Here is a 14,346-nt window from a genome sequence, read left to right as displayed (position 1 = left end):
AATGTCAGATTTCTTCTGAGGATAATTTCCAAGGGGGCCGAAATACCTAGGGTCAAATTCTTCCAGTGCGGCTGAGTTACAGGTTCTAGTCAATGCATATTCTTTTGTATTTTCTTTGTGGGTTAAAATGTTGGTTTTCTTGAGACTAATCAATGAAGGAAAATTGTTGTGGTTGTTTATCTATTGTAATGTGTGATTGATCTCTCTTTGATTTTATTTCTACAACATGTAAATTTCTGGAAGTTAAAATACCAATGATTTTATTTTTCAACAATTCAAAATTTATTTGGTCAATAAAATAAATTGTTGGGAATAAATAATTGTTGTGAGAAAATAAATTTGGATTGGTATTAGGAGATATGGGATAATTCATTAACCAGAGGACAACACATGAGTGGTGAGGAGAAAGAGGAGCTTTTTCTTGCTGTGCAAGTGAAAAAGGGCAAAGGGAAGGCCAAGTAGAACTAGAATGGAGGTGGTCCTTCATAGGGTAAAAAGGAGGACATGAGCAAAGTCAAGTGCTTTGCATGTCACAAGTTAGAGCATTTTTTTAGTGAGTGTCTAAACAAGAAGAAGGGAAAGGGAAAGACAACCATGAAAACCAGTGTACAAATGGACGAGTTGGCTAAAAAGTTGAGAACTCTGCCTTAGTGTCATGCCTTTCTTGAATTGTCACGAGAGGTGTTTGGTTTGTGGACAATGGATCATCTCATTACATGATTGGATCTTAAGACATCTTTACCAACATGACCAAGGAGCCTAGAGATATACATTATATATGTAGACCCTGATGACAATACCAAGTGTGCAGTAGAGAGCAGTTGTAGCATTAAGTTGTTGATGGACTTAGGAGGTATCATGGACGTGGAGACAAATCTCCTATCAGTTTTGGCCATGGAAGAGAGAGGACTGGAGGTCAACTTCATGGGCGGTGAAGTGGTTACTGTGCCAAAAGGAATTGATCCTAGCAAGAGGTGAGTATTTGGGAGAAGAATCTGTCTTCGTAAATGTTGGAAAATCAAAAGACTTAGAGATTATAGAGATTTTCCTTAACTTGATAATTACTTGTGATATGTGTTAACCTTTTATTACATTATTAGATCTTATTCATCAAGCAATTACCAAAATAATGAAGATCACAACAAGACAAATTACACAAGATATAGGAGCCAAGGCAAAACCCCTCCAAGGGGAGAACCTAGAAAAATGCTTCTCTTCTTATAGAATCTATTCACAAAGAGACTTCCAAGGCCTAAAGAGCAAAGCCCAAAACCCTCCAAACCACCAAGTCAATTCCCCAACAATATTTTCTCCAAGGCAACTTCCAAACTTTCACCTATCACAACTTTGCTATAGAATATCGGCCCTACAACTTCTTCTCAGAATTTTGACCTTTCAATTTCAACCTCCTGGAACTAGCAACTACACAGAAACCCTAGCAGCTTCACACATGTGGACAAAAAAATAGATAAACCAATTCTTCCTTCCTTTGTCCTTCCAACTCTTTATCTTCCTTAGCTATTGTAGATTGAACTTGTCTTAGATGTGCGTCTTAAATGCGTCGAGCTCCTTTTATTTATAGCCTTCTTGAGGGGTCGAATAACCCTTCTTTAGGCTGACTTCACCTTGACTGGAGTCCAAATGGAACTATAATACATGTCATAATTTCTTCTTTGCCCCATAAAGACCTATAAGCATGAAGACCATGCTTTTGACCCAAACTTGAGTATGAAACCCATGCTTTACATAAATAATATTTTGTTTTCTTTCTTTTTCTTTCTTTATAGAAAGTATACAATATCATGTTTACAAATAGGTCATTATGAAGACCGAACCTAGTTACAATTTTCAACACTCCCTCATTCTTGAAGCATTCACATAAGAAGAGTGAGATTGATAAGCCATCTTTGTCAAGCATCTATATCACAACCAACATTGTCATTGAAGGCCTTAACTTGACAAGCTCATCTTCATTAGAGAGCATGATGTTGAGAGGCTTTACGTGAGCTGCCACACTACCTCTAAGGCACATACCCCATCCGGATGTTCACTAGGTATATCCTATTAAAGCTATTCTTATCTTGGATTTCCAATCTTGAATCCACAAAGAATATTGGTCCTCTTCGACTACTTTTATCTTGGATGCCCTACCTCATCTCAAATAGTATTGGTCTACAACTTCTTTCTTGGATTCTATAATCCATAAGAAGTTCCAACTCAGATGCTTATCCAATCCTTTAGACTTCATTCTTTCCTTGTGGCCTTCACTAAGACTTATGGCTGATAGTCTTGGTCTAGTGCATGCACATAAAGATAAGAACTATCCATCTCTGTTTTATATGCTAAAATAATTAACATAAATAATACTACCAAAATCAACTTTTCATCTTTATTTTAAATCCGTTTTATTTTTATAATTATAATAAACTAATAAAAAAATCATATACAAATAAATAAAATTTCCCGAAAATTATAACCAAAACATACCACTGTAAAAACAATCCCTCTCAAAAGTAGTCCCCCCTTTGATCTCATCTCACTAGGTTAACCTTTTAAAAAGATCTTCCCTTCTTTAATAAGATTAATGACCTTGTTAACTTTTTTATTTATACCTCCCGTATTACCAAGGGGAACATTGATGCTAAATCAACCCCCAATCTCACCAAATAACCTTTTAAAAGAGACCTTACAACTCTTGTAATAATATTAAATACCTTGCTGATAATTTTAATGATACCTTTCCTACGAGAGGGGAGTCGGTGCATCCTTTTCAAAAGATACTTTTCTTCTTCGAAGGGTTTGGACGCTTCCACTCCTCTTGACTCTGCCCGGGCATTTCACAACAATTCTGTGATGGAGTTTCAAGCATTTTCGACACGGATCACCGGACATATCGATTTGGGTCTTCTGGATTTTCTCCCATCTGAATTGGGTCCTGACCATCTTCTTCAGATCCAGCCACTCAAGGCCTTAAGCATTCAGGAGTGCCCAGTGTCTCTATTTGGGAAAGAATGGCATTGGAATGGGTAGTCTTGGGATATGCGGCAGGTGCAGAGGCCATCATGTTGTTGTTGCTCACAATGCCCGACCTGGATCGCCTCAGGAAGGGACTGGTAGTCGTTACTCGCAACGCATTGAAGCCGATGCTCTCTGTAGTGCCATTCTGTCTGTTTCTGCTAATGGATATCTACTGGAAATATGAGACAAGTCCCAGTTGTGAAGGGCATCTGTGTAGTCCGAGCGAGCATATGCGCCATCAGAAATCCGTCATGAAGAGCCAGCGTAACTTTATGCTTATTGCCTCGGCTCTCCTGCTCTACTGGCTTCTGTTCTGCGTCACAGGCATGGTCTTGCGAATCGAACGCATGAACGAACAAATCCAGAAGCTCAAGCATCAGCTGCACGGTTGGTGGCTGACTTTGATCTATCAATGGTTGTTAGTCTCTGGTTTTCCAGATATGAGGAGCCTATTGAATTGCAGTCATATATAAAGCCACCGCCATGTTTTGTGTGTTCTTTTAAGAAATGGAAACGTTGTGAAGCATGTAGTGACCACCGAACTGCAAGTAGCATTTCTTTTGATGCTGCTAAACCAGATTAATTCGGTGCTGGCCATGTATTTTTTCAAGTTATTTCTTAATTCTATTAAATATATTTTAATGTAATATGTATATTACGAATTTTTTTAATCTAAACTATGGTTCGGAATTTTATTAATAAAAAAAATTACAATATAACAGATTTAAATTTTATTATTTTTATTACTTTTTATGGACAGTATAACATTTTCCTTGTGCTCTATATTAATTTTTCTTTGGGCTCTCTATTAATTTTAAGTGACATGTAAATATTTAGCAATTTATGCATTATAAATTAGATATATTAATATAAATTCAATGCTTACAATTTCTTACATTACATCTACACATTACCCCTATACTAAACTATAAAGTGCAACATAATAAACTCCTAAATCTAGTTGGAGGGCTGAGGGATGTTTGTAGAGATGTAGACTTCAGCACAACCTAATCTGACAATGCCTCCTAAAGATTAGGCATCATAAATATAAAGCAGTTGTCTATAACGCGACTTTTTGAAAGCCTTTCCGGCGGGTTTTCCCGGTTGAAATCCGGCAGGAATTTATTGGAATCGCAAGTTTGATAGCTAGTTTCTGCACAATGAAAGCGTCCCAGGGGTTTTCGAGGGTGCTGAATCCAAATATGCAGTTAAAAAACCATTTTAACTGCAAGAAATCAAGATTTAACCTCAATTTCTTCCGCCGGATTCCGTCACCGGAATCTCCAAAAAGTCGCATTATAGACAACTCCAAATATAAATGGACAAAAACTCGTGACCAAAAAAAACTGACTCTTGACCAACAAAATCGTACTCCTTCATATAGTTGAAACCAGCAGGGCGGCGGACACCAGACACAAGACACATTTATACAATTATGGATACACACCTCGAATCGGCTAAGTCACAAAGCTCTGTTTCGGCCAAAGAACACATAGCCCAATTCACATGAGCTATGTGAAAGTTCATCCTTACAGGCCGCACATCGACTCAGTGCCTTAGTGATTAAAGGACAAAACATAAGGGTGTTGAGGCCCTTTTTAAAGGTGTGACGTACTAATTTTTGCATCCAAAGTCTCTTACGGCTCAGTATTGCTTTTGGCTCAATATTACCTGTTTGGGGTGAGACGTGTATGAGTATAGTCAATTTCATTCCTGAAACGGCGGCCCAACCCAGAGACACCATGCCTTGTAAAAATCCTTCATTGTTTTTATTACCTAAAGGGTGCTCTTTATTTGTAATACATTTTTTGACCCACTTATTATATTTACTTAATTTAAACTCGCCTCAATCAAATCTTTATTTTATATACTAAAATAACGTAAATAATACTACCAAAATCAATTTTTTTTTTTTTTTTTTTTCACCATGCCTTGTAAAAATCCTTCATTGTTTTTATTACCTAAAGGGTGCTCTTTATTTGTAATACATTTTTTGACCCACTTATTATATTTACTTAATTTAAACTCGCCTCAATCAAATCTTTATTTTATATACTAAAATAACGTAAATAATACTACCAAAATCAACTTTTTTTTTTGAAGTGTGGTTCACGGGCACCGGAGTGGCCGCTACGTCCACATAGAGAAGCGGGGCAGCTCCACCCGAAGGGATCTGCCGGTCGGCCATATCAGGCCTAACCCCGAGGGCATCGAGGAGATTTGACCCCGTGACCTCCCAAACCGGGAGAGTACTATCAACGGGAACTCGACCATTTGAGCTATCCCTCGGGGCTACCAAAATCAACTTTTTTATCTCTGTTTTAAATCCATTTTATTTTTATAATTATAATAAACTAATAAAAAAACCATATACAAATAAATAAAATTTCCCGAAAATTATAACCAAAACATACCACTGTAAAAACAATCCCTCTCAAAAGTAGTAGTCCCCTTCTGATCTCATCTCACTAAGTTAACCTTTTCAAAAAGATCTTCCCTTCTTTAACTAGAGTCCCTGCATTGCCGGAGGCAGGGACTAATAAGATTAATGAACTTGTTAACTTTTTTATTTATACCTCCCCTATTACCAAGGGGAACATTGATGCTAAATCAACCCCCAATCTCACCAAATAACGTTTTAAAAAGAGACCTTACGAATCTTGTAATAATATTAAATACCTTGCTGATAGTTTTAATGATACTTTTCCTACCACCAGGTAGCATTGATGCTTAAATTTATTAAAGGGAGACCTTCTCCCTTGATTAAAGGCCTTGCAAATAATTATTATTTGCAACTTTATCACAAACGTGAGGGTTGCAACTTCATCACGAACGAGAGGGGAGTCGGTGCTTCCTTTTCAAAGATACTTTTCTTCCTCGAACGGTTTAGACGCTTTCACTCCTCTTGACTCTGCCCATATAATCTTCCTTTGCCCCTCTTGGCATTTCACAACAATTCTCTGGTGGATTTTCAAGCATTTTGGACACGGATCACCGGAAATATCGATTTGGGGCTTCTCGATTTTCTCCCATCTGAATTGGGTCCTGACCATCTTCTTCAGATCCAGCCACTCAAGGCCTTAAGCATTCAGGAGTGCCCAGTGTCTCTATTTGGGAAAGAATGGCATTGGAATGGGTAGTCTTGGGATATGCGGCAGGTGCAGAGGCCGTCATGCTGTTGTTGCTCACAATGCCCGGCCTGGATCGCCTCAGGAAGGGACTGGTAGTCGTTACTCGCAACGCATTGAAGCCGATGCTCTCTGTAGTGCCATTCTGTCTGTTTCTGCTAATGGATATCTACTGGAAATACGAGACAAGGCCCAGTTGTGAAGGGAATCTGTGTAGCCCGAGCGAGCATATTCGCCATCAGAAATCCGTCATGAAGAGCCAGCGTAACTTCATGCTTATTGCCTCGGCTCTCCTGCTCTACTGGCTTCTGTTCTGCGTCACAGGCATGGTCTTGCGAATCGAACGCATGAACGAACAAATCCAGAAGCTCAAGCGCTCGGATTAAAAAGATCAGCTGCACGGTTGGTGGCTGACTTTGATCTATCAATGGTTTTTAGTCTCTGGTTTTCCAGATATGAGGAGCCTATTGAATTGCAGTCATATACAAATCCACCGTCATGTTTTGTGTGTTCTTTTAAGAAATGGAAACGTTGTGTATGTAGTGCCCACCTAACTGCAAGTAATATTTCTTTTGATGCTGCTAAACAAGATTAAGTCGGTGCTTGCCATGTATTTTTTAAGTTATTTTCTTTTTAAAGAGATAACGCAGTTTTCAAATTGGTATTCGAATTCGTCTCTGAATATTTCAGTTTTCTGGCCTATTTGGCTGTCGATTTTCAGGTTAGACATGTTTTACGCACTGTGGGTACTAGATGGTTGCCAGGATTATTTGAGGAGACAGAATCAAGTTTGTTGCATCATCTATAGGAACCAGATCTAAAACTTTTGTTTTACTTTTTGGCTGTCGATTTTCAGGTTAGACATGTTTTACGCACCGTGGGCACTAGATGGTTGCCAGGATTATTTGAGGAGAGGGAATCAAGTTTGTTGCATCATCTATAGGAACCAGATCTAAAACTTTTGTTTTACTTTCATAATTTGTTGTTTAAGGTAATATTTTATGTCATTTTAAATGGATGATAATTGCAGGTTTTGGATTCAAAAAATGTTTCTTTCCAAGTCTGAAATGTGACGGCATGCCCATGAATGTGTGTTCTTTTGTTTGTTCACTTAAGTATGAAATTATAATGGCAAGGTCTTCTGTATTGTCTCTGTCAATAGTATATTGTAGAGGCAAAAACTTTGTATTCCTTATATTTGAAGCAAATGATCATTCAAGGCGAATGAAGCCTTCAGTCTTTAGAGTTATAATATCCTTAGCAGAATGAATATATACTAGATAATCATTACAGGCCCTTAAGGTTGTACCCGTCATCATTTCCAACACACCATTGCATGGGAAGAAATTGTTTTACTTTTGGACTCTTAATTATTGTGAAGTCCTTGCAGAAGTGAATATACTTTAAGCTGTTTGTTGGCCATCTAGCATGGGTTCTTTCTATGTCAAATTCGGATGCATAAATGTTAACCAGTGTTACATGGGGACATGTTCCCAAGTGGAGGGTAGGTACTCCTTGTTCTTTGGAACTGGGGTACTCCAATGGGATGTTTTCCCATGCCCTCTTTTGGGGAAAATGCAGTAGGGAACACCACCTTTGAAGATGCGCCCATGTTCCCTTTCAATCATAGGCTGTAATTTTGTGGCAAAAATAAAGTAAAGAAAAAGCAAAAAGCAAAATGAATGCAAACCTAATGCATAGGTAAATGAGTAGGAGGAACCTGATAAGGCGCAACTTGGTTTGGTTAGCGTGCCATTGAGTATTCTAGAGAATTCAAGTAATTCTAAATCAGATAGTGACATTGCTATGGTTGGTCTTTATTCCTTTGCGCAGTGGTTGGATTCAGGCACTAGTGGGGTAGTGCATTGAGTAGTGATACTCATCTGTCATTAGACCTTTTCTTAGATCAGTTATCTTAAGACATAGATGTATATCGCTATTCTCACGTTTTGGTGTTCTGGAAACTTGGAACATTGATGTTAGCCACCTCTAGTGATTTCCCATTAAGACAATGACAACTTGTAACAAATTTTGGGTAGGGGCTGAACCCCAATCTCTAATTTCATCCTTGAAGTCGATGGTAATACAGATAATGACCTCACGTTTCTCTTCTTTGTGTTGGGAAAATAAACAATAAGCCATAGGCCAAGTTGCTAATGGTCTGGTTTGGAACTTATGTTGAAACTTGTGGTAGATTCGGAAGGTCTTCTGCATAGACTTGGTGTTGTAGCATGTAGAAGATGATTTATTCCCACTTTAGGTGCTTGTTTTATGGATTAAGTGATGTATTTCTTCTTTCCCAAGTTTAAAAATATTCAATATTTAAAGTCAACTAATTATTGTGGACTACTAAGTTAGTTTTTAAGGATAAGAAATGAAATTATTTGAGTGACTTAGGAATGATTTCAACGGTTGATCTCCTAGATATTGTAGAAGAGAGACTAGGGTTAGGGATTCGGGCTTGATGAAGTTTATAAAATAAGCCTAAGGGAGAGGTGAAGGCACACAAGTGGAGCTAGTGATTTTCTCTAGAGCGAGAGGCTCAACTACACTGTAGCACAAAGGAGGAAGAGTTCAGGTGGATTCAAGAGCATTTTTAGGAGGCCCCAAATTGTTGGGGATTGCAGGGCTAAATTGCTGAAATAAGGGTATCAAATTGTAAGAGAGGTTGGTTTGTGAGGGCTAAGTTGTTAGTAAGAGGTGGGTAGAAATTCTCTAGGTCAGATTTCTTCTGAGGATAATTTCCAAGGGGACCGAAATACCTAGGGTCAAATTCTTCCAGTGGGGCTGAGTTACAGGTTCTAGTCAATGCATATTCTTTTGTATTTCTGTGTGGGTTAAAATCTTGGTTTTCCTGAGACTAATCAATGAAGGAGAATTGTTGTGGTTGTTTATCTATTGTAATGTGTGATTGATCTCTCTTTGATTTTATTTTTGCAACATGTCAAAATACCAATGATTTTATTTTTCAACAAGTCAAAATTTATTTGGTCAATAAAATAAATTGTTGGGAATAAATGATTGTTGTGAGAAAATAAATTTGGGTTGGTATTAGGAGATATGGGCGAATTCATTAACTAGAGGACAACACATGAGTGGTGAGGAGAAAGAGGAGCTTTCTCTTGCTGTGCAAGTGAAAAAGGGCAAAGGGAAGGCCAAGTAGAACTAGAGTGGAGGTGGTCCTTCATAGGGTAAAAAGGAGAAGGACATGAGCAAAGTCAAGTGCTTTGCATGTCACAAGTTAGAGTATTTTTCTAGTGAGTGTCTAAACAGGAAGAAGGGAAATGGAAAGACAACCATGACAACCAGTGTACAAATGGACGAGTTGGCTAAAAAGTTGAGAAGAACTTTGCATTAGTGTCATGCCTTTCTTGAATTGTCATGAGAGGTGTTTGGTTTGTGGACAATGGATCATCTCATTACATGATTGGATCTTAAGACATCTTCACCAACACGACCAAGGAGCCTAGAGATATACATTATATATGTAGACCTTGATGACAATACCAAGTGTGTAGTAGAGGGTAGTGTTAGCATTAAGTTGTTGATGGACTTAGGAGGTATCATGGACGTGGAGACGAATCTCCTATCAATTTTGGCCATGGAAGAGAGAGGACTAGAGGTCAACTTCATGGGAGGTCAACTTCATGGGAAGTGAAGTGGTTGTTGCGCCAAAAGGAACTTATTCTAGCAGGAGGCGAGTATTTGGGAGAAGAATCTGTCTTGGTAAATGTTGGAAAATCAAAAGACTCAGAGATTATAGAGGTTTTCCTTAACTTGATAATTACTTGTGATATGTGTTGACCTTTTATTACATTATTAGATCTTGTTCATCAAGCAATTACCAAAACAATGAAGATCACAACAAGACAAATTACACAAGATATAGGAGCCAAGGTAAAACCCCTCCAAGGGGAAAACCTAGAAAAATGCTTCTCTTCTTATAGAATCTGTTCACAAAGAGACTTCCAAGGCCTAAAGAGCAAAGTCTAAAACCCTCCAAACCACCAAGTCAGTTCCGCAACAATATTTTCCCCAAGGCAACTTCCAAACTTTCACCTACCACAACTTTGCTATAGAATATTGGCCCTACAACTTCTTCTCAGAATTTTGGCCTTGCAATTTCAACCTCCTGGAACTAGCAACTACACAGAAACCCTAGCAACTTCACACATGTGGACAAAAAAATAGATAAACTAATTCTTCCTTCCTTTGTCCTTCCAACTCTTTCTCTTCCTTCGCTATTGCAGATTGAACTTGTCTTAGATGTGTGTCTTAAATGCGTCAAGCTCCTTTTATTTATAACCTTCTTAAGGGGTAGAATAACCCTTCTTTAAGCTGACTTCACCTTGACTGGAGTCCAAATGGGACTATAATACATGTCATAATTTCTTCTTTGTCTTAGACAGTGTTTTACGAAACGGCCGTACCGAAACGGAAACGGCCGTTTCGTTCCGAGTTATTAAAAAAAATTTTGAAACGGCCTTTGACCCGGCTCGGTTGACCGGGTCCCGTCAAAAAACGGCCGAGTCATAGCAGACCGGCTGGGCAGCGATTTAACCAAAAAAAAAATACTTTTTTGCTGATTTGGAGCTGAGTTAGTTAGGGTTTGTGGACATGAAAAGGTTATTGTGATTTGTTAAATGCATTTGGGGTCCATTTCCCCCTCCCAAACTCTATTTAAGACAGCCAAATGCTCTCATTTCACTCACAGCAGTCTTATGCATTTGAGTGAGAGTCTTCTTTGAGAGTTAGTGAGCAGTTCTTGAGCTTGTTTTGGAGCAGCAGTGAGGAGTCTTGGAGGAGCATTGTAGCTGGAGTGAGGAGCTTCTTGGGCAGCCATTTGGAGCAGCATTGAGGAGCTGATTTTTGGAGCAAGTTTGAGGAGGCAGTTTGTGCCTGGAGGTATTTTTTTCCACCTCTATAAATCTGTTTTTACTTATTAAATTTTAGGTGCATATAAAGATAGCTTAGAGAGTGTTTTTAGTCAAATAAATGAACATTGAATCAATTTTTATTTTTATTTTTTCATTTTCAGATTGTTTTCCTAGTCAAAAAATGGCACCTAGAGCAAAAGATGCTGCTTGGGCATATGTTGAAATGGTTGATGATGAGATGTGTTGCAAGTTTTGCCATAGGAAAATTAAGTCAGGTCCTGGGGGGATTCATAGGCTGAAACAACACTTGGCAGGGATTAAAGGCAATATTACTGCATGTAAATCCCCCGAAATTGGGGAGATTAGAAAGACTTTGTTGGAAAGCTTTGAAAAATTTCAAGAAGAAAAGACTAGGCAAAAAGAGATACAGGCTGAAATTGGGAGGAAGAGGGAGATACAAAGAATGATGGCTGCCAACCCCCACTATGAGTTTGAGGGTTCTTCCTCTATCCCTCAAACTGATGCATCAAACCCTTTCCGTTATGTTCCTCCCTCTTTTGCTTCTGTTCAAGATAAGGGAAAGGGTAGAATGAAGGGTGATGGGACTATCAAAAGTTTTTTCACTCACTCAGGCTCCTCTCCATCAGATGCACATGGTCCTGAAGTTAGTAAAGGTCTTTCTCAGCCCACTTTAGATGACCATTGGAAGAAAGAATTGAGGGAGACTGCTTGTGACTACATAGCTAGATGGTGGTATGATGCTGATATCCCCTTTAATGCTGCTCGTTCACCATATTATGAGCCTATGTTTGAGGCCATACATGCTGCTGGAAAAGGCTTCAAAGGCCCTACTATGCAAGAGCTAAGGGGGTTTCGTTTGCAGAAAGAAATTACATCAATTAATGAGTATTTGCAAGATTTCAAGGAATCATGGGCAAGAACAGGTTGTACCATCATGTCAGATGGATGGACTGATCAAAGAAACCGTACCATCATAAACTTTCTTGTCTTCTGCCCACAGGGAACCATGTTTTTAAAATCAGTTGATGCATCTGATAAGGTAAAAGATGGCCACTTGTTGTTTCAGCTATTGGATGAGGTTATTCAGGGTGTGGGGGTGGCTAATGTTGTTCAAATCATCACAGACAATGCCTCTAACTATGTTCTTGCTGGTAGACTGTTAGAGGAAAAACACAAGACCATCTTTTGGACCCCATGCGCTGCACATTGCATAGACCTCATGCTTGAGGATATTGGGAAATTAGATTGGGTCAGAAACACTGTAGATAATGCCAAAAGCATAACAAAATTTATCTACAATCATACACTGGTTTTGAGTGTCATGAGGAAACACACTGGAGGCAAGGATATTATTAGGCCTGCCATCACTAGATTTGCTACACATTTTTTGACATTGCAATCTATGCTTTCCCAACATAGAAACTTGCAAAAGATGTTTTCCAGTGATGATTGGAATAATAGCAGTTGGTCTAACAAACCAGAAGGCAGAGAATTGAGAAGGAAAGTCCATGATGAAACTTTTTGGAGAAAGGCAACAGAGATTGTGAAGGTTGCTGAGCCACTAGTTAAGGTGTTGCGGTTGGTGGATGGGGAAAGGTTGGCTATGGGCTTCATTTATGAGGCTATGGATCAAGCAAAGGAGCAAATAAAGGCAGCATACAAGGATAGAGTGGCAAAGTATGGGCCCATTTGGGCAATCATTGATGAAAGATGGAACAATCAACTCCATCGCCCTATACATGCAGCTGGGTTTTTTTTGAACCCACGGTATCATTATAAAGCTAAGGAGTCAGGAGCTTTGAGGGGGGAGGTCAGAGATGGACTGGTTGATTGCATTGAGCGCATGGTCCCATCGGAGTCTGATCAGCTACTGATACATCAGCAGGTCACATCCTTCAGCAATGCAACAGGTACCTTTGGGAAGAACCTAGCAAAGATTGCAAGAGAAGCAGATGAGCCAGGTAAACAAAAATTTCAATTTTCAATTTCTCAATTTCAAGTTAGATATAATTTGTAATTTTGTTGAGCTTCAGCCTTCATCTAACTCATAATTCATTACACTCCTATGTTTTTTGCAGCACAATGGTGGGAGGCCTTTGGTGGCCAGTGCCCTGAATTGCAAAGGTTTGCAATTCGTATTTTGAGTCAAACTTGCAGTGCATCTGGGTGTGAGCGCAATTGGTCTGTCTTTGAGAGGATTCACACAAAGAAGAGAAACCGTTTGGAGCAAAAACGGTTGAATGATCTAGTTTTTGTCCAATACAACCTTCGGCTCAGACGGAACCAATTGCTGAACAAAAGACCTGATTCAGATCCCATTGTGTTGGAAGACATTGATCCAACATCAGATTGGGTAGTGGAGAGTCGTCTACCAGAGTTTGATCTTGATGAGGATCTTGATGAAATTGATGTTGGAGATCCACTGCAGCGTGTTCAGTTGAATGCAGATCCCAATCCACCAGCCTCAGTCTCACAGCCAACTAGTAGGACTCCAGTTGTAGGTGCTTCGCCTTCCTCTGCTCAGCCATGACAGAAGCGCAGCCGCATTTGTACTCTATCTCAGCTTGCATCTGCTGCACAACCTAGTGGTACTGGTACTGGCACCACTTCTACAGTTGCAGTTGGAGACGATGATGATGAGGAGGAGCCATGGGGCCCCTTGTCTGGCTCTGATGATGATGATCCAGAGATTGGTCGAGATGATCTTGGCTCCTCTGGCAGTAGCCAGTAGCTACTAGCCTCCTTGGTTATTTGTATTTTGTTTTGACTCTTGAGTCTTTGATCATGTATGACAGACTACAGTTGACTATGTATTTACTATTGCCATTGGGTACACCGTACCATTTTGATATAATGGATTGGTTCATGAGCCTACTTTGATCATATGTTGTCTTCCATGTATATTATAATGTTGTGTGTTTGGAAACTTGAATGAAAATCTTTAAAATTATGTTTAAAATATTTAAAATTATGTTTTTTTATAAAAAAAATAAATATTTAATGTATTTTTTACAACGACCGAGTCATTGAAATCGAGCCGGCCGAGTCATTGCCGTTTCCGAGTCCGAGTCCGAGTCGATCCTCGGCCGAGTCCGAATCCGAGTCCGTTTTGTAAAACATTGGTCTTAGAAAGACCTATAAGCATGAAGACCATGCTTTTGACCCAAACTTGAGTATGAAACCCATGCTTTACATAAAATAATATTTTGTTTTCTTTCTTTTTCTTTCTTTATAGAAAGTATACAATGTCATGTTTACAAATAGGTCATTATGAAGACCGAACCTAGTTACAATTTGCAACA

At 39.0% G+C, this 14,346-nt stretch overlaps 3 protein-coding genes across 4 annotated transcripts; all 3 read left to right on the top strand.

Annotated features, from left to right (window-relative positions):
* Positions 1-2,860: 2,860 nt before the first annotated feature.
* LOC149223531 (uncharacterized) lies at positions 2,861-3,536 on the top strand. Its single transcript, XM_089383329.1, has one exon. It carries the CDS (start codon positions 3,012-3,014, stop codon positions 3,489-3,491), a length of 480 nt encoding a protein of 159 aa, XP_089239455.1. The 5' UTR covers positions 2,861-3,011; the 3' UTR covers positions 3,492-3,536.
* Positions 3,537-5,863: 2,327 nt separating this feature from the next.
* LOC149223530 (uncharacterized) lies at positions 5,864-7,256 on the top strand. Of its 2 annotated transcripts, none has more exons than XM_089385856.1 (2): positions 5,864-6,548; positions 7,003-7,256. In XM_089385856.1, exon 1 carries the CDS (start codon positions 6,140-6,142, stop codon positions 6,530-6,532), a length of 393 nt encoding a protein of 130 aa, XP_089241982.1. In that variant the 5' UTR covers positions 5,864-6,139; the 3' UTR covers positions 6,533-6,548; positions 7,003-7,256. The 2 variants fall into 2 exon arrangements, with proteins under 2 accessions (XP_089241982.1, XP_089241981.1); XM_089385855.1 differs by lacking the exon at positions 7,003-7,256 and adding an exon at positions 6,868-6,984 and having other exon boundaries at positions 5,865-6,548.
* A 4,724-nt stretch (positions 7,257-11,980) lies between these two features.
* On the top strand, positions 11,981-14,092 carry LOC149223529 (uncharacterized). The gene is made up of 2 exons (XM_089385854.1): positions 11,981-13,005; positions 13,123-14,092. Exons 1-2 carry the CDS (start codon positions 12,051-12,053, stop codon positions 13,572-13,574), a joined length of 1,407 nt encoding a protein of 468 aa, XP_089241980.1. The 5' UTR covers positions 11,981-12,050; the 3' UTR covers positions 13,575-14,092.
* The last annotated feature ends 254 nt before the right edge of the window (positions 14,093-14,346 follow it).

Source organism: Pinus tabuliformis, chromosome Q (assembly GCF_031772625.1).
Source record: "Pinus tabuliformis cultivar Carrire ecotype Pingquan chromosome Q, CPIR1, whole genome shotgun sequence".
NCBI lineage: Eukaryota > Viridiplantae > Streptophyta > Pinopsida > Pinales > Pinaceae > Pinus > Pinus tabuliformis.
The sequence above is the reverse complement of the archived record's forward strand: the minus strand, read 5'-3'. Positions and strand labels throughout refer to the sequence as shown.

What these genes read in the sequence shown, in the direction of transcription:
- LOC149223531 (XM_089383329.1), top strand. Translation starts at nt 3,012, where the DNA reads ATGGCATTGGAATGGGTAGTCTTGGGATATGCGGCAGGTGCAGAGGCC.
- LOC149223530 (XM_089385856.1), top strand. Translation starts at nt 6,140, where the DNA reads ATGGCATTGGAATGGGTAGTCTTGGGATATGCGGCAGGTGCAGAGGCC.
- LOC149223529 (XM_089385854.1), top strand. Translation starts at nt 12,051, where the DNA reads ATGTTTTTAAAATCAGTTGATGCATCTGATAAGGTAAAAGATGGCCAC. An exon ending in AAGAGAAGCAGATGAGCCAG is followed by an intron (nt 13,006 to 13,122) that starts GTAAACAAAAAT and finishes TGTTTTTTGCAG; the next exon opens with CACAATGGTGGGAGGCCTTT.